At 49.9% G+C, this 20,718-nt stretch overlaps 1 protein-coding gene across 1 annotated transcript in view; it reads left to right on the forward strand.

The window, feature by feature from the left end:
* The first annotated feature begins 944 nt into the window (after nt 1-944).
* The window catches only part of LOC144893060 (uncharacterized), a 64,892-nt gene continuing 45,118 nt past the window's right edge, over nt 945-20,718 (forward strand). Inside the window, exon 1 of the mRNA XM_078782682.1 lies at nt 945-1,735. Coding sequence (XP_078638808.1) covers nt 945-1,735 — 791 coding nt within the window. The remainder of the gene's footprint in view (nt 1,736-20,718) is intronic.

The following is a 20,718-nucleotide window of genomic DNA, read 5'->3' on the forward strand; positions in this document are numbered from 1 at the left end:
AGGAGGATTTGTTTCATGCTTATGTACAGTGTCGCAGATTGACATCGCTTTTCTTGTTCCTTGAATATCTTTTTCACCAATTGTCCTTCCCTTTCAATATGCATATGTTTATATTTGGTGTGTCTTTCAGGCCCACATGTAGAGATGTGGGTGTTCTTCTCAATTTTTTGGTTGCTGTTGCAAAATATGCGATATATAAATCTCGGAAAATTAAAATAGATAACGGCTATGGCTCTGATGCTATTTCTATTTTTAAAGGGTTTGTCTCAACACGACTCAAGCTAGAATTTGATTTCTTTGTCAGTAATGGAAACGTCCAACTTTTTGAGAGAAAGTGGTGTATTGGCAATGTTCTGTGCTCAGTCGATGATTCAAAAGTGGTAATTACTTTATAATTCCTGATTGATTTGACTTTTTTTCTTTGGAACTGATTGCTTGCATATATGTTTCTTCCTGTGTCCTTGAATACATTTCTCTCTCTCTCTCTTAGTTTTTCGCTTAATTTGCTCTTGATGTATTTATAGCTCTTGCATGAGCATTTCCTTTAAAATTGGTTGTGGTTTTGTTTGTGTCTTCCCCTTTGGTTTGTAAAATATATATATTTTGTATATTTGCTGGTTTCTTTTAAATACCCTTTGCTCTTTTTGTGGTGTCTTCATGATGCTTATGCAATTTCTTTAAACTGGTTGCTGTGTTTTTTTTTACAACTGCTTTGTGAAATGTGTTTTTTTTACAACTGCTTGTGAAATGGCTTTACATTGTTTATAATAAAAGGACACAAAAGTCAAAGTCTCTCTCTCTCTCTCTCTCTCTCTCTCTCTCTCTCTCTCGCTCTCTCTTCATCTCTGCCGTACACCAAGGAGAATCGGGAGGAGAGCGTCTCTCTTCGTGCTGTGTACCCCAATCCAGGACGCAACTTGCGCAACAATGACTTTGCCCCGCTGATGGTGCTCCTGTCTCACCGACCACTGATGGTGCTCCTGTCTCACCGACCACTGATGGTGCTCCTGTCTCACCGACCACTGATGGTGCTCCTGTCTCACCGACCACTGATGGTGCTTCTGTCCCACCGACCGCTGATTGTACTCCTGTCTCACCGACCACTGATGGTGCTTCTGTCTCACCGACCACTGATGGTGCTCCTGTCTCACCGACCACTGATGGTGCTTCTGTCCCACCGACTGCTGATTGTACTCCTGTCTCACCGACCACTGATGGTGCTCCTGTCTCAACGACCACTGATGGTGCTCCTGTCTCAACGACCACTGATGGTGCTTCTGTCCCACCGACCGCTGATTGTACTCGTGTCTCACCGACCACTGATGGTGCTTCTGTCTCACCGACCACTGATGGTGCTCCTGTCTCACCGACCACTGATGGTGCTTCTGTCCCACCGACCGCTGATTGTACTCCTGTCTCACCGACCACTGATGGTGCTCCTGTCTCACCGACCACTGATGGTGCTCCTGTCTCACCGACCACTGATGGTGCTCCTGTCTCACCGACCACTGATGGTGCTTCTGTCCCACCGACCGCTGATTGTACTCCTGTCTCACCGACCACTGATAGTGCTTCTGTCCCACCAACCGCTGATTGTACTCCAGTTCCACCAACCACTGATTGTACTCCAGTTCCACCAATTGCCAATCATGCTCCAGTTCCACCAATTGCCAATCATGCTCCTGTTCCACCGACAGCCATCACGCAAGTGGAAAGTCCTCGCCTGCTTCCATTTGTTAGTGTAAAGAGTATGGTGTGTGGCGCCATGGATTAGGATTGTTTCTTTCTTTTCACTGTACATAAACTGCGTCTTCTCTTCTCCCTGTTTGCGTTTCTTGACACACTTGATTTGCCTGTTCCCCACGTCTTGTTCACCTTTCTCTCTGTACTCTTTATTAAGAAACCATTTTAATTGTAAGAACCGCTTTCCTGCTTTTCGCCTCCTGCGAACAGCCCAAAATTTGTTTCATTGCGAAAACATTGGGGAACGGCAAGTTGAGATAAGAATTAGTAATTTAATGCAGTTTAACGTTACACCTTTTGGCTGAATATATTACTATTATTATTACCTCCGCCACCAAAGGTGGATGGAGGTTATGTTTTCACCCCTGCCTGTCTGTCTGTTTGTTTGTGAACAAGATATCTCAAAAAGTTATGGACAGATTCGGACGAAATTTGGCACAGATGTAGTGTATGTGACAAGGATGAAATGTTTAGATTTTGGTGAAGATCCGGATTCGGATCCGCCTACTATAATTTTAAGTGATTCTTCACCATTGGGAGATCGGACCAAAAACGATACATAGCAGGATATCTCACAAAGTTGTGGACGGATTCGGACGAAATTTGGCACAGATGTAGTGTATGTGACAAGGATGAAATGTTTAGATTTTGGTGAAGATCCGGATTCGGATCCGCCTACTATAATTTTTAAAGTGATTCTTCACCATTGAGTGATAGGGCTAAAACCGATACATAGCAGGATATCTCAAAAAGTTGTGGAGGGATTTGGACGAAACTTGGTGAACTGGTTGGGTGTGTGACAAGGACGAATCAATTAGATTTTGGTAAAGATCTGAATATGTATTCGCATTCGAGAATTGTTTAATTTTTAAGTGATTCTTCACCATTGAGAGATCAAGCGAAAAGCGGTTATTTAACATGATATTTCAAAAAGTTAAGGACGAGTTATGACTAAACTAGGTGGACGAGTTGGTTCGGTGACAAGAACAAGCTGATTAGATTTTGGTTCAGGTCCGAATCCAGATCCGGCCTATCATTGGGATACAAAATGTAAATTGTTCAGCCTGGCGGAGGTATGCGCTCTACCGACTGCCGTTCTAGTATTATATTTTGTATTTTAACGAAATACTTATTTTCATATGTTTATGTTTTGTTTGTATGTTTGTACGTTATTTTTTTCACGGTCGAAGCGTAGCATCTATGGTGGCCCCAACTTTTGGGTGTATGGTACTTCCGAATCTGGACAAGGTTTTAAACTATCACACGTTGACCCTGACGTCCGTGTTGAGGCCACCAAAGGCCGCTATAAAGTGTATATTGGGATTTGGGATGAGGCAGTGCTGCAGCTGGACTGCAGGTAAAAGGTAACCACCATGAGGTCAATAACTTCATAGCTTTGCATTGTCCAAAATGTGCCAAAACCACTGCCGGGAAAAGCGCACCCAACTGGGTAGCACAGCTATCCACCCCCTTTCCCTGGGCATTGCAAAGCCCTGAGTAGCCCCTGCTCGTGTTAAATAATATATTATTTAATATTATGTATTTGCTTTATTTTCGCAGAATTTTTTTCTGTCTCTGCCTCAAAACTATATGGTATTCATAGAATACTTACCCCGTGCAGTCAACTTGGTGCGAGCCAACAACTCTTGTTTTAAGGGTTTATTTTTCTTTGATCCAATATGGCTGCCAAACCACGTGACCGATTACATAATAAGTTTACATTCTTCAATATAATTGTTGTGTAGATCACACTCAATAAATTTAAAACTGATTGGACTAAGCATTGTACTTGGCGAATTGTGACGTCATAATTAAGGCACCAATGACGTCATTGTTAACACATATTCCCCATGCAGAATTCTTTACAATGAGCTATATTTCAATTTTTTCCCATGGAGCAGTTTCGAACATTATAAAGATGTAACCTTTTTTGTTTTTTCCAAATGGCGCCTGTACCACGTCACCTATGACGTCATAATGATCATTAACAACTTTTACAGGAGGAGGAGCTCCTATGGTGAAAATTCCGTGTCCGTCGGACCAACAGTTGAGGAGAATAAAAAAAGTCATACTGATCGGATGAAGCGTTGTACTTGTCGAATTATGATGTCATAATGAAGGCACCTATGACATCATCATTAACGTATCATATTCCTCATGGGGAGTACTTGACAATGAGGCATGCTTCAATTTTTTCCATGGAGCGGTTTCGGAGATATAGAGGTGCAATTTTTTTTCAAAAATGGCACTCGCTCAACGTGACCTATGACGTCATAATTATCACTAAAATTCTACAGGAGGCGCTCCTATGGTGAAAATTTCGTGTCCATCAGACCAACAGTTGCAGAAGACCAGATGTACAAAGTATCCAGATGACCAGATTACAGTTGGATTCGATTCAATGTGGATTCCAAAACAAGACAACTCATGCCTTGATCATTTGACCTATGTAGCTTACGGTACCGTTTGCCAATCGGTACAGTAAGCGTATACTGGCTCCAGGCTGTGATGGAGTTACAGACTCCTCAGGAAATCACAATAGGAAAACTCTGCTCAGGTATGTGTGAACGACAGGCCTGTTAGTCGACAAGCAGGACAGGAGATACGTACTTGGCATTTTCTCTATGAACCAAAATTGGGCCTTTACTGTGGCAGATAGTCAGCACACAATGTATACACATATTGATAGTGAGCCGATGGACCAGGAACTGTGTGAAGTCAAACTTCCGCTCTGTGCCTTCAGCAATAAAACAGCTTCATGCCAAATATCAAACAAAGCAAACCAGGTAAAGCTACAGTTTAGAGAGCAGCCCATAAGGCATTGTGTAAATAAAGTTTACATGAGTACAGCCAATCCATTTTCAAATATGATGCGCATGAGATGAATTACATAGGATGAAAGGTGGGGAACAGACATAAACATGTACAGCATATGAACAAGGAACAGGTAAGTATGTATATTCAGGAATGGATGAGCATTTAAAGAAATGGAGAAAGTATGAAGGAAATAGAGAAAACATAAAGGAAATTAAGGGTTTCAAACATTTGAGGGATAGGTAAACCATACAGGTATGAAAATGTTTGGTAGATTGCTCACTTGGATTTTGTCTGCTTGTGAGATCCGTGCAGCCAAATTTACCTGCTTTCTGCAGGTGGCCACCAGGAGGCGCTGTGGCATAGATCAAGCTTCATTGAGAGGATAATCGGCTGCTCAGTACGTCAATTGAAATAAAATAATGATTTTTAAATTCGTTTAAAAGTCCGCAAGTTTAGCCCTATTTAAGCAGACTTATACACCACCTTTATAAACGACCTCATTTAACATGGTTAAGAACTGCAAAATTGGAGGTAAGTACTGCAAAAATCAATTTGTGTTCTAGTGTCATTACATACTTGAATTACATACAAACAAGTATGTAATTCAAGTATGTAATTCAATTGAAATAAAATAAAGATTGTAAAAGTCGTATAAGTGAATTAATTCCGGAATTTACCGCCATTGATTGATGCAGTGTCTATTACACCGCCCTATCTAACATGTTGCGATGTTATTAGTGGATGTTGTTTGTGTCTTTTATGACGTCCTTAAAAACAATAACTTTTCTGTTTGGAATGATTTTCAATCTTGTTTAACTGTCAGACAGAGTGAAACAATTATCTCACTCCTCTCTGTGCATGTGCGATCGGGACAAATTCAGAGACAAAGTACTGTTAAACGGCAGATTTGTTTTCCGATTAGTGTTCAAAGTATAACATTCAATTGAAATAGGTTGTTCCTTCATCATAAACAGACGTTTGTGGACAGACGGACGGAGAGACGGACAGATATGAACCAATTGCTTAACTCCGAAACTAACTGGTTTCGCGTGCGCGGGGTAAACATGCTTCTGAAGCGCGGTGCTACGCGCGCGACTTGCGACCAAGGAGGAAGTGGACAACGCGGTGAAACAAAAGTGTCTTTATTGACAAGAGGTCACTGTAGCACTGGCGCGCTCCGGGCTGCGCGCCCAGTGTATATCCTGAGGCCACGCCTACCCCTCGGGCGTGGCCGCCGCCCACTTGGTGCGCGGAATGATGTCACCACGCCAGTGGGCTTTCGTGTCCGCCACACGCGCCCCCCCAGAATTCCCGCGCACCTGGAGGGCCAGTTTGCGGGGCAAACGGATGACCCGGCCGAAGCGCCCTCTGGCGACCGGCGGTGTCCGGGGTGCAGGGATGCCAGCTGGGATTCCCCCGGCTGTACCCGGGATGGGTGCCGGACCGGGGGGCGGCGTGCCGGCGGTGCTGGGCGGTGCCGGGGGTCCGCCCGCCGGGGGGCGGCCCCGACGCGGGGGCCGAGCCACCGGCGGTGGGTGGTCCACGTCGAGGTGGGCCGGCTTGAGTCGATCCACCGAGACGCGGTCGGGAGTACCGCCGATGTCCAAGGTGAAGAATTTCACCCCAGTCTCCAGCACACGGAAAGGCCCGTCGTACGGGGGCCGCAGTGGTGTCCGGTGGGCGTCGTGCCGGACGAAGACATACTCCGCGGTGCGAAGCTCCGGGGCGACGTGCGTGGGTGGGTGCCCGTGGTGCGCCGTCGGCACCGGGGCGAACCTCCGGGCGGTCTCCTGCAGCGCGGAGAGCTCCTGCGCCGCGGACCAATGTGCCGTGGGGTCGGGGAGGAACTCGCCCGGTACCCGCAGCGGTTGTCCAAAGACCAACTCCGCCGCGGATGCACGCAGGTCCTCCTTGGGCGCCGTCCGGAGGCCCAGCAGGACCCAGGGGAGCCTGTCGACCCAGCCGCCGTCGCGGAGGGTGGCCCGGAGCGCGGCCTTCAACGAGCGGTGGAACTGCTCGCACAGGCCGTTAGCCTGGGGGTGGTAGGCCGTGGTGCGGTGCAGCTGGACCCCGAGCCCCCGAGCGACCGCCCCCCAGAGCTCCGAGGTGAACTGGGGGCCGTGGTCGGACAAGATGTCCGAGGGGGTGCCGAACCGGGCTACCCAGGTGGCGATGAACGCCTGCGCGACGTCCGCCGCCGTCGTTGACGCCAAAGGCACGGCCTCCGGCCACCGGGTGGTGCGGTCCATCATGGTCAGGATGTGGGTGAAACCCCGCGAGGGGGGCAGAGGTCCCACCAGGTCCATGTGAACGTGGTCAAACCGACGTTCCGGCACCGCATACGGGCCAATGGGGCCTGGGTGTGTCGGTGCACCTTCGCGCGCTGGCACGCGAGGCACATCCTGGCCCAGCCGCGGACGGCCTTCCGGAGGCCATGCCAGACAAACTTGTCGGCGATCAACCTCTGGGAGGCCCTCGTGCCCGGGTGCGACAGGCCGTTGATGGAGTCGAAAATCCGGCGCTGCCAGCCCGCGGGCACGATGGGGCGAGGCCGCCCGAGGGAGAAGTCGCACCAGAGGGCCGTGCCCGTGCCATTGAACGGCACCTCGGTGACGCAAAGGCCCATAACGGCGGTCCGCAAGGCCTGGACATCGGGGTCGGCGGCCTGGTCCGCCGCCATCCGGGCATCGTCGATGCCGAGGTGGACCGCATGGGCAACGGACCGGGAAAGGCAATCCGCCACCGCGTTATCCTTCCCCGCGACGTGCCGGATGTCTGTCATGTATTCGGACACGGCCAAGAGGTGACGCTGCTGCCGGGCCGACCACGGCTCGGCGACCTTGCCCATCGTGAACACCAGTGGCTTGTGGTCGACGAAGGCCGTGAACGCACGGCCCTCGAGCAGATGGCGGAAGTGCCTGACCGCCAGGGTGGAGCCCGAGCAACTCACGGTCGAAGGTACTGTACCGGCGTTCGGGCGGGCGAAGCTGCCGGCTGAAGAACGCCAGCGGTTGCCAAGCCCCACGCACCCATTACTCGTGCACCGCGCCCACCGCGTAGTCCGAGGCGTCGGTGGTGAGGGCGATCGGTGCATCGGGCGCCGGGTGCGCGAGCATGGTGGCGTTAGCCAAGGCGAGCTTGGCGCCCACGAACGCCGCGTCCATCTGCTCGGTCCAGGTGACGTCACCTTTGCCCGGCTTCTCCCGGAGGGCCTCGTGCAAGGGGCGCAGGAGCTGGGCGATGCGGGGCAGGAAACGGTGGTAAAGGTTTACCATGCCCAGAAACTCCTGGAGCCCCCTGATCGTGCGGGGGTGCGGAAACCCTTTCACCGCCTCCACCTTGGCCTGGGTGACTCCACCTTTCGGGTGACACCGTCACAATTTCGGTCTTCGAGGCCGGCCGATAGGCACAGTGTGACCGGAAGGGACGAGGTTCTCCTGACCACGTGGCCCTTGACTTGGTTTGTCCGCACAATGTGGGCGCTTTCAGGATGAACTTTAGCCGGGGAGCGTTTGGGCGCCCCGGTCTGATACTGCCGCCCACGCGCAGAACAACTTGTGAGTGCACGTGGGTCCCGGCGGTCCCACTGGCCTAGCGCTACCATGTTTAGACAGCGACCTCCGTCCCCGGGCACCACGTCTGACTCTCTTATTCAGGGAGCATGGCGACGTGGGCACGGTAGGACACCCGCGGAGCCCCGGCGGACCGGGGACGCGCGAGCCTACGCGTTAGCGTGCTACGGCGGAATCAACGGCTTCGGCCACGGCCGAGCCGATACTCGGCCCGGTCGCCCGGAAATGAACTGGTTCGACGCCCGCGCTAGAGAGGTCGCGGGCGACTGAGATGTATTAACAAATTAGTTAATTAATTTGAGACGTCCGATTTCTAGTGTTTGGAAATTTGGAAGAGCTTGACCCTAGCCTTTCCCTTGCGAGGGCAAGGAGGAACTTAACACTTGAAACTTAAGCTTAGTTTGAAGTACACCCTGCCAGCGCTCCCGTTGGGACGGCAGGGCAACCAGAAGGGACGAGGTTCTCCTGACCACGTGGCCCTCGATCTGGGAAGCGAGAGGCGTTCCATTAGTGGACGCGCCCCTCACGCCCGACTTTTGGGCGGCCCCGGCAGGCCGTTTGTTTTGACGTTCCGTGACAGGCCCCGCACCCCCACCTCCGGGCCGACCGGAATGAATCCCGGTGTCCTGATCCGAACCTTCAGAGCGGGCCGGCTGGGGAGTGCCAAGCACCCCGTACCTGCACTTTCCGTCCCTACGGTCCCAAATACCGGAACCACCCGCATACCACTTTATTCGACAAAATGAGGTGCGGCCTACAGCCTTAGAAAACCAACCCTATATAAGTCAATACCTCCAACGACACAGGCGCACATTCGTGCCGCGTGACGTGGTGACGTCATCGCGCTTTCACCTTAAAAGATTTATTTGATATAAATTGATATTTTGATATAAGCCTTAGAAAACCAACCCTATAGAAGTCAAATGGTCCAATAAAGGGTGATGGGAGGGTGATGGCAGGGTGATGGGAGGGTGATGGCAGGGTGATGGGGGAGGGTGATGGGGGAGGGTGATGGGGCCTCCCTATAGAAGTCAGTACCTCCAACGACACAGGCGCACATTCGTGCCGCGTGACGTGGTGACGTCATCACACTTTCACCTCAAAAGACCCATTTGATATGAGTTAATATTCTGATATAAGCCTTAGAAAACCTACCCTATATAAGTCAAATGGTCCAATAAAGGGTGATGGGAGGGTGATGGCAGGGTGATGGGAGGGTGATGGCAGGGTGATGGGAGGGTGATGGCAGGGTAATGGGGGAGGGTGATGGGGGAGGGTGATGGGGCCTCCCTATAGAAGTCAGTACCTCCAACGACACAGGCGCACATTCGTGCCGCGTGACGTGGTGACGTCATTGCGCTTTCACCTCAAAAGATTTATTTGATATAAGTTAATATTTTGAATAACTCGTTCAATATCAGTCCGAATTTCGCCAAATAAAGGTTCCCGTTATCCACAGATACCCGTGTATCCTCCTAGAGGCGAAGTCAGGATGAATTTCGCAAAAAATAAAGTCCTTCGGCAACGAAAATTTAACATGGGGCTTTCCTATGTAACTTTACCCCGAGGTAATTCCACCAAAAATCCCCGAAATTTCGCGGGTCCCATTCTATTGAGTGTTAAGCTAATCTAGCGACTGCAAAATCTGAAAACAGAATTAAGATCCGAGTCCCCGTTCACTCTCGAGGGCCTCCAAGAGCAAATCGCATATATTCCTAATGAAAAAACCCCGGAGTTCCTAAATCCCAAATCCCATGCCATCCGATGTCGATCCATATATCTATACCTCACTACGAACGTTATGCATCTAATGATAAGCATTAAAACCATCAAAAAATATTTTGTGACCACTTTATTTAACAAAATGAGGTGCGGCCTAGCATCTAGTCGAGACCAAGTCACCCAGGCCAACCACCCATTCCGACCCCAAATTCCTCATCGACGATAACTAAACAATATATTATATGAATCGCACCGTACATACCTCCTTCTAGATCTTGTTCTTGTCTTGATATACTCACTCAGGCTCACCCTATCACGACTGAGTCCTCTCAGCTCTTCCAAATGGCGCCCGCTCCGCCTCGTGTCCAGTCCAACTCCGAGCTCTTCTTCTTCGAAAGACCTTCGACACTCATGGCGGGGGCGTGATGACGTCACTGCGCTTCAGTTTTAGAAAACTAAGGGCTTGATGACGTCACTGCGCTTCAGTCTTAGAAAACCAATTTTTATATAAGTTAATATTTTCAATAACTCCTCGAGGCGAAGTCTTAGAGAATTTCGCAATAAGAAATAGAGTCCTTCGGCGACGGAAATTTAACACGGTGTTTTCCTATGTAACTTTAACCTGAGGTAATTTTACCAAAAATCCACGAAATTTCACGGGTCCAGCCCTATTGAGTGCCTGCGGCCTCTCAAGTCCCTTCACAGAGTCGGGCTAGAGTCAAGCTCCAAAGGGTTTTCTTTCCCCACTGATTCCACCAAGCCCGTTCCCTTGGCTGTGGGTTCGCTGGATAGTAGATAGGGACAGTGGGAATCTCGCTCATCCTGTTCATGCGCGTCACTTGTTAGATGACGAAATGAATGAGTTCATTCATTTTCGCTGCATGATTTTTAGGGTGACATAGTCACTTTTTCGGTCTTTGAGGCCGACCGATAGGCACAGTGTGACCAGAAGGGACGAGGTTCAACTGACCGCGTGGCCCTCGACTCGGTGGGGTTTGTCCGCACAACGTGGGCGCATCAGGATGAACTTTAGCCGGGGAGCGTTTGGGCGCGTGGCGCCTTTGGGCGCCCCGGTCTGATACTGCCGCCCACGCGCATATCAACGTGTGAGTGCACGTGGGTCCCGGTGGTCCCACTGGCCTAGCGCTACCATGTTTAGACAGCGAGGTCCGTCCCCGGGCACCGGCACCTACTCCCGGAAGTCGAGAGAATAGCGGCGCCAGGCACGGTAGGACACCCGCGGAGCCCCGGCGGACCAGGGGCGCGCGAGCCTACGTGTTAGCGTGCTACGGCGGAATCAACAGCTTCGGCCACGGCCAGGTCGATACTCGGCCCGGTCGCACCGGAAATGAACTGGTTCGACACCCGCGCTAGAGAGGTCGCGGGCGACTGAGATGTTTTAACAAATTAGTTAATTAATTTGAGACGTCCGATTTCTAGTGTTTGGAAATTTGGAAGAGCTTGACCCTAGCCTTTCCCTTGCGAGGGCAAGGAGGAACTTAACACTTGACACTTAAGCTTAGTTTGAAGTACACCCTGCCAGCGCTCCTGGTGGGACGGCAGGGCAACCAGAAGGGACGAGGTTCTCCTGACCACGTGGCCCTCGATCTGGGAAGCGAGAGGCGTTCCATTAGTGGACGCGCCCCTCACGCCCGACTTTTGGGCGGCCCCGGCAGGCCGTTTGTTTTGACGTTCCGTGACAGGCCCCGCACCCCCACCTCCGGGCCGACCGGGCGACCGGAATGAATCCCGGTGTCCCGATCCGAACCTTCAGAGCGGGCCGGCTGGGGAGTGCCAAGCACCCGGTACCTGCACTTTCCGTCCCTGTGGTCCCAAATACCGGAACCACCCGAATACCACTTTATTCGACAAAATGAGGTGCGGCCTATAGCCTTATAAAACCAGCCCTATATAAGTCAATACCTCGGACACAGGCGCGCATTCGTGCCGCGTGACGTGGTGACGTCATCGCGCTTTCACCTTAAAAGACTTATTTGATATTAGTTAATATCTTGATATAAGCCTTAGAAAACCAACCCTATAGAAGTCAAATGGTCCAATAAAGGGTGATGGGAGGGTGATGGGAAGGTGATGGCAGGGTGATGGCAGGGTGATGGGATGGGAGGGAGGAGTTTGTTTTGACGTTCCGTGACAGGCCCCGCACCCCCACCTCCGGGCCGACCGGGCGACCGGAATGAATCCCGGTGTCCCGATCCGAACCTTCAGAGCGGGCCGGCTGGGGAGTGCCAAGCACCCCGTACCTGCACTTTCCGTCCCTGCGGTCCCAAATACCGGAACCACCCGAATACCATTTTATTCGACAAAATGAGGTGCGGCCTATAGCCTTAGAAAACCAGCCATATCTATCTATAATTCCAGTAATCTCTGTCTGTACGTCTGTACGTCTGTACGTTTGTTTGTCTGTGACCGCTGTTTCTCGACAACCACGGGTCCGATATACTTTTAACTTGCCAGGTATATTGCTGGGGACCCGAGGATGTGCCTTTTCAAGGTTTCATATTAATCGGACAATTACTTACCGAGCTATGTCCAAAAAACGATTCAACCAATCAGAGAGCAGCGAACGATCGCGTGTGCCGAACGTGGAGGACACACTCTGCCTCGGATGGCACATTTGACAGCGTATTCATTTATTTCACGTTTGCAAACTATGTTGGCGTTAAACTATGTTTTAAAACTAATAAAACCGAATTTGCGATTCATTCGCTTTCCTGCGCGTTTGTGCACGCGATGGCGATTTCTTTACCAAACTCCGGAAGCCGTTCGCTTTGGACCAAACCATTGCATGTAAATAGAGGGGGGGGATTGTCACCGTACTCGCAAGCCGTTCGCTTTGGACCAAACCATTTCATGTAAATAGAGGGGGGGGGATATAATTTTTGATATAGATATAGTACGGGCAATGCCCTAGTATAAGTCAATACCTCCAACGACACAGGCGCGCATTCGTGCCGCGTGACGTGGTGACGTCATCGCGCTTTCACCTTAAAAGACTTATTTGACATTAGTTAATATCTTGATATAAGCCTTAGAAAACCAACCCTATAGAAGTCAAATGGTCCAATAAAGGGTGATGGGAGGGTGATGGGAGGGTGATGGCAGGGTGATGGGAGGGTGATGGGAGGGTGATGGCAGGGTGATGGCAGGGTCATGGCAGGGTGATGGCAGGGTGATGGCAGGGTGATGGGAGGGTGATGGGAGGGTGATGGCAGGGTGATGGGGGAGGGTGATGGGGCCTCCCTATAGAAGTCAGTACCTCCAACGACACAGGCGCGCATTCGTGCCACGTGACGTGGTGACGTCATCGCGCTTTCACCTTAAAAGACTTATTACCTTCGCAAAAGCGGAAGGTTATGTTTTGATCGCTGTGTATTTATTTGTATGTCTGTGTGTGTGTGTGTATGTTATTCGCATAACTCAAAAAGTATTCAAACGAATTGCATGAAATTTGGTGGGATGATTGGTTATTATACGGGACACATTTGATTAGATTTTGGGAGCAATCGGGTCAAAGGTCAAGGTCAAGGTCACGAAAAGGTCAAAATCGTATTTTTGTTGTTCTGTTCCCTACACTCCCATGCCAAGTACAGAACAGTAGCTGCGGCGAAGGTATGCGCTCTACCGAGTGCCCGTTCTAGTTTGATATAAGTTAATTTTTTTTTTTATAACATAAATTATAATATAAATTATATAAATTATAACATTTATATATAATATAAATTATAACAAATATAAATTATATATATAATTATATATAAATTAATTATATAAATTATAAATTATATAAATTATATAAATTATAACAAATATAAATTACAACATTTTTCGGGTGACACCGTCACAATTTCGGTCTTCGAGGCCGGCCGATAGGCACAGTGTGACCGGAAGGGACGAGGTTCTCCTGACCACGTGGCCCTTGACTTGGTTTGTCCGCACAATGTGGGCGCTTTCAGGATGAACTTTAGCCGGGGAGCGTTTGGGCGCCCCGGTCTGATACTGCCGCCCACGCGCAGAACAACTTGTGAGTGCACGTGGGTCCCGGCGGTCCCACTGGCCTAGCGCTACAATGTTTAGACAGCGACCTCCGTCCCCGGGCACCACGTCTGACTCTCTTATTCAGGGAGCATGGCGACGTGGGCACGGTAGGACACCCGCGGAGCCCCGGCGGACCGGGGACGCGCGAGCCTACGCGTTAGCGTGCTACGGCGGAATCAACGGCTTCGGCCACGGCCGAGCCGATACTCGGCCCGGTCGCCCGGAAATGAACTGGTTCGACGCCCGCGCTAGAGAGGTCGCGGGCGACTGAGATGTATTAACAAATTAGTTAATTAATTTGAGACGTCCGATTTCTAGTGTTTGGAAATTTGGAAGAGCTTGACCCTAGCCTTTCCCTTGCGAGGGCAAGGAGGAACTTAACACTTGACACTTAAGCTTAGTTTGAAGTACACCCTGCCAGCGCCCACGGCGGGACGGCAGGGCAACCAGAAGGGACGAGGTTCTCCTGACCACGTGGCTCTCGATCTGGGAAGCGAGAGGCGTTCCATTAGTGGACGCGCCTCTCACGCCCGACTTTTGGGCGGCCCCGGCAGGCCGTTTGTTTTGACGTTCCGTGACAGGCCCTGCACCCCCACCTCCGGGCCGACCGGGCGACCGGAATGAATCCCGGTGTCCCGATCCGAACCTTCAGAGCGGGCCGGCTGGGGAGTGCCAAGCACCCCGTACCTGCACTTTCCGTCCCTGCGGTCCCAAATACCGGAACCACCCGAATACCACTTTATTCGACAAAATGAGGTGCGGCCTACAGCCTTAGAAAACTAACCCTATATAAGTCAATACCTCCAACGACACAGGCGCGCATTCGTGCCGCGTGACGTGGTGACGTCATCGCGCTTTCACCTTAAAAGATTTATTTGATATAAATTGATATTTTGATATAAGCCTTAGAAAACCAACCCTATAGAAGTCAAATGGTCCAATAAAGGGTGATGGGAGGGTGAAGGGAGGGTGATGGGAGGGTGATGGGAGGGTGATGGCAGGGTGATGGGAGGGTGATGGCAGGGTGATGGGAGGGTGATGGCAGGGTGATGGGAGGGTGATGGCAGGGTGATGGGGGAGGGTGATGGGGCCTCCCTATAGAAGTCAGTACCTCCAACGACACAGGCGCGCATTCGTGCCACGTGACGTGGTGACGTCATCACACTTTCACCTCAAAAGACCCATTTGATATCTATATTATAATAGCCGTAGATGATTCTGTCTGTCTGTCTGTCTATCTGTTGGGTGTCTGTCCGGGGTGTGGCTTACTCGGTTTGCAGAGTAGCTCCACCCATAGCTCCACCCATTCTGGGAGTGGCTTCATATAATTATAAACAAATATCCACCATTTTATTAACTCGCATAGCTTTGAGTCCTGTTTTGTAGGCCCGTGGTGTCTTGCTCTCCCCCAGTTTTATTTCAAATCAAATTCGATAAATCATTTCATTTTTCACAGTCGCTAACATAGTTTTAGACTCGGTTGAAAAAAAACGGGAAGAAAATCCGATGAAAGTTGCCGTTTATAGAACGAAATGAATTCTCAAAGGCCTGTAACTTCAAGGCCATTGAGTCTCTCTCACGCCTTTATCTCCAATCTAACTCACCATATGATTTCATTTTTATCGATGGTTTTACTTTTAGACTCGGTGTCAGCAATAATTGAGAACAATCCACACACGCGGGAAAATGCAGAGATATATTTTTTAAAATCGCGTCATGGTGTATCATACACCGCCCAACATGACACCGACGGCAACGTGTCGATATATCTATCTATAATTCCAGTAATCTCTGTCTGTACGTTTGTACGTTTGTACGTTTGTCTGTTTGTCTGTTTGTCTGTGACCGCTGTTTCTCGACAACTACCGGTCCGATATACTTGAAACTTGCCAGGTATATTGCTGGGGACCCGAGGATGTGCCTTTTCAAGGTTTGAAATTAATCGGACAAGTACTTACCGAGCTATGGCGATTTAGCCGTTCGCCGTTCGCTTTGCCGTTGCGAATGGACCAAACCATTCATGTAAATAGAGGGGGGGGGGGGGTTCTGTGGTCGTTCGCTTTGGCTTTGCGAATGGACCAAACCATTCATGTAAATAGAGGGGGGGGTTCTATGGTCGTTCGCTTTGGCTTTGCGAATGGACCAAACCATTCATGTAAATAGAGGGGGGGGGGTTCTGTGGTCGTTGCGAATGGACCAAACCATTCACATCGAATCATCGAATCACATCGAATGGACCAAACCGTTCGCTTTGGACCAAACCATTGCATGTAAATAGAGGGGGGGGTTCTGTGGTCGTTGCGAATGGACCAAACCATTCATGTTTTTTTTTTTGTTTTTTTTGGCAAGGAACGGGCACCCACGTACGGGCACGTCCTAGCTTATATATAGTACGGGCATGCCCTAGTATTAAAAATTCGCTTTTGCTTTTCCGTTAAGATATATTACTTTTTCGTTTGATGACAGTCGTCACAAAAACGTCAACAATGATGCCGACATATATTTCTTCGTTTTTATTTAATTCAACATTATTAGCCGGAAGTAAAATATGTTTCAGGAAATTACCGAGAGATATTTCTTCGTTTTTTAAAATTAGTTATGTGCGAATACACTTTAAATAGGTTTATTTGAAATCTTTAATTTTTCACAATATAATTTACTTGCCATTTATCATTTGATGATTACGAGACAAATTCCTCTTGAGGATCGTGACAATTCATGCGCTGCGTGGAAACTTCTATTTCCAAAATGAATGAGACGATCGATGAAGAACGCAGACTTGAACAGGATGCAGCAAGAAAACGAATGAGACGGGCGAACGAGTCCATCGACGAACGTCAATGCAAACTTGCGGGGTCACCCGTGGGAATCCCACGGGCATGGATGTGTGTGACATTTCGACATATTGAGTTAGATGCTGCACATTCATTTTTACAAAATGGTTACTGGCAAGTCATCAGATCCAGAAATGGTGTAAAAACCACCGTTTAGAGGCCATTTTTCCCCGCAAAGCGGGGGTTGGCCTTTTCGGGGACCGTGGTAGTTGTTGTTTTTTTGTCCCCTTTTTGAAGCAATGTTTTACGGCCGGATGCCCTTCCTGACGCCAACCCTTTTTGCCGCCTTCAACGACAAACAGGGAATTACCAGTGAACTGGTACTCAATTAGCCGACCTCGGAAGGATGACAGGCTGAGTCAACCCCCCTGGCATTAATTCGGCGATCGACCGAGATTCGAACCCAGGATCCTAAGCCGGCACCCTAGCCGCTAGCCCAACACCAGAAATGGTGTCATGAACACAATTTATTTACGCACAAGCACAAAAGCAAGACGGGCCGATTTCCGATTCCGACGGGCCGATTTCCGATTCCGACGGGCCGACGGGCGAGACGGGCCGATTTCCGATTCCGACGGGCCGACGGGCGAGACGGGCCGATTTCCGATTCCGACGGGCCGATTTGGAGCAAGAAAAAGAACGAGACGGGAGAAAAAGGAGAGAAACGAGACGGGGAAAGCCGATTGGAGAGGCGAGTGAGGCGCGATTGGAGAGGAGTGTGAGGCGCGATTGGAGAGGAGTGTGAGGCACGATTGGAGAGGAGTGTGAGGCGCGATTGGAGAGGAGTGTGAGGCACGATTGGAGAGGAGTGATTGGAGGGGAGTGTGAGGCACGATTGGAGAGGAGTGTGAGGCACGATTGGAGAGGAGTGTGAGGCGCGATTGGAGAGGAGTGTGAGGCGCGATTGGAGAGGAGTGTGAGGCGCGATTGGAGAGGCGTGTGAAGGATTGGAGAGGAGAGGAGTGTGAGGGATTGGAGAGGTGAGGGATTGGAAAGGTGAGGGTTTGGAGAGGAGAGGAGTGCTAGGTGGAGAGAGGAGAGTGTCAGGTGGAGACAGGAGAGTGTCAGGTGGAGACAGGAGAGTGTCAGGTGGAGAGGTGTGAGGGGTCACATATAATGTGAAATAAATAAATTGTGTTCATCACACCATTTCTGGATCTGATGACTTGCCAGTAACCATTTTGTAAAAATGAATGTGCAGCATATAACTCAATATGTCGAAATGTCACACACATCCATGCCCGTGGGATTCCCACGGGTGACCCCGCTAGTAAGTTAATATTCTGATATAAGCCTTAGAAAACCAACCCTATATAAGTCAATACCTCCAACGAGAGGGTGGTGGGAGGGTGATGGCAGGGTGGTGGGAGGGTGATGGCAGGGTGATGGCAGGGTGATGGGAGGGTGATGGCAGGGTGATGGGAGGGTGATGGCAGGGTGATGGCAGGGTGATGGGGGAGGGTGATGGGGCAGGGTGATGGGAGGGTGATGGGAGGGTGATGGGAGGGTGCAATAATCCGGTGCAATAATCGAAAACCGATTCAAAATGGCCCCTCGCTACGATTTTCCACGATCACATTTTATTTTCACCACTTCAAATCGACCGAATTTCACCAAATAAGATACCACACTCGCTGCACTGATGTCATTTTTACGGCAAAAGTGAAAACAGATTTTAATTTGGAAATAAAACGAAAGCGTGCACAATGGAATCATTCGTGCCGCGTGATGCGGTGACGTCATCGCGTTTCCACCTTAAAAGACTTATGTTGATATAAGCCTTAGAAAACCAACCCTATAGAAGTCAGTACCTCCAACGACACAGGCGCGCATTCGTGCCGCGTGACGTGTTGACGTCATCACACTTTCACCTCAAAAGACCCATTTGATATCAGTTAATATTCTGATATAAGCCTTAGAAAACCAACCCTATATAAGTCAATACCTCCAACGATACAGGTGCGCATTCGTGCCGCGTGACGTGGTGACGTCATCGCGCTTTCACCTCAAAAGATTTATTTGATTTTTTTTTTTTTTTGTATACAAGATCGAGGCTCGTGAAAGAGCGAACATTAATCACACAGAAAGACAAACCGACACATAAAACATATAACATAGGGAGCGGTAGACAAAATGGGGAGAGAGGGGGAAGGACACAAACACAACATTTGAGAGCAGGGACCGAGAGACATGGAGACATCGAGAGATCTGAGAGAGGGCGAGGGCTTTGGGGGGGGGGGGGGTGGGAAGGGGGCGGTGGGAGAGGTATAAAACATATGGACACTGCCAGGACTTCCAGGAAAGAAGTTGGAATTTCAAACAAGGTGGATCTGGGGTGAATTAGCGGGGGTAGAAAAGATCAAGGTTTTGGATGGGGGAAGATAAGAGATGGTGGTGAACAGCTGTTTTAAAGACCTGGAGGGAGGAGTGGGATTGAAGGGAGTGAGGGAGTTTGTTCCAGAGGCGGGAGAAAAGAGGCATGAAAGAGTGAAGGTGAGCAGAGAGCCGAGATTTCGGCAGTTTAACCATCAGAGGGTTGCTGGCAGATCTTGTGCGACCTGTAGGAATATTTGGGGGACAGAGCACAGAGAGAGCTGGGGGTGCAAGGCCGGAGAGGAGTCGGTAGAAGACAGAAAGACCACCTACCTGCCTGCGGTGAGTGAGTGAAAGGCCCTCAGAGATAGCTTCATCGCGGGAGATTCCAATAATTCTGAAAGCTTTGGTTTCAACAGCGTGAAGCCGAGCTAGGTGTGAGGCAGGAGCACCGGCCCATAGGGGAGAACAGTATTCCATTGAGCTGCGGATGAAAGCCTTGTATGTGGTGAGGAGCTCAGGTGTGCCGAGGAAGGACTTCGCACGACGGAGGATGCCCAGTCGGCGACTGGCTTTGGAGGCCAGCTTGGAAATGTGGTTTTCCCAAGAAAGATCATGGCAGATAGTGAGACCCAAAATCTTGAGCGACAGAACTTCTTGGAGAGGATTGTTGAGAAAGTAACTGGGAGGGTTGTCCAGTCGATCTTTTCGGAGAGACATAGTAAGAGTGTGAGATTTGTCAGGATTGAAAGACATGTTCCACTTGTTTGACCAGTCTGTGATTTTGTCCAGGTCTTCAGAGAGTGAGGAGGCAGCAGACTGCCGATCTGAGGGAAGAGGAATGGAGCGGCAGAGAGTGGAGTCATCAGCAAAGAGATAGAGAGGATTTTCGAGAGAGTCAGAGAGATCATTGATGAAGACCAGAAAAAGCACGGGGCCCAGAACACTGCCTTGGGGAACTCCAGCCTGAACAGGAAGAGGAGATGAGAGAAACCCATTCAGGGCCACACGTTGACGACGACTAGAGAGGAAGTCCGCCAGCCATGCATGGAGATTTCCATGGATACCAAAGGAGGAGAGTTTGGTGAGCAGAGCGGGGTGCCAGACCGTGTCAAAGGCACGTGATATGTCGAGGGAGACAGCTCTAATTTCCTGTTTGGCATTGAGGACCTCCATCCATTGTCAAGACAGCAGAAGCAGCATGTCCAGAGTAGAGTGACCTGGTCTGAAACCAAATTGATGATCAGAGATCAAGCCATTGGAGAAGAGGAAAGATTTCATATCCGAAGCAATGATGGATTCCATGACTTTGCTGATAATTGGGAGAAGGCTGATTGGTCTGTAGTTGCTAGGATCTGTTTTTGCACCTTTTTTGTGCAAAGCAGTGATGTTGGCTGATTTCCAAGCAGATGGCAGTTGACCTTGAGCAAAAGAGAGGGTGAAGAGAACAGAGAGAGGGTGAGATAGAACAGCAGAGCAGGATTTTAGGACCCGTGGGCTGATGCCGTCGGGTCCAGTTGCAGAATCAGAGTCGAGGGTTGACAGAAACTTTTCCACCTTGTCAGGAGGAAAGGACACGGAGTCCAGGAGCAGCAGGGTACGACTGGGTATGGTGGGTACAGAGAGGGATGGGTTTGGGACACAAGATTTAGAGGCAAACA

The sequence above is a fragment of the Myxine glutinosa genome, chromosome 7 (assembly GCF_964187855.1).
Source record: "Myxine glutinosa chromosome 7, kmMyxGlut1.1, whole genome shotgun sequence".
NCBI lineage: Eukaryota > Metazoa > Chordata > Myxini > Myxiniformes > Myxinidae > Myxine > Myxine glutinosa.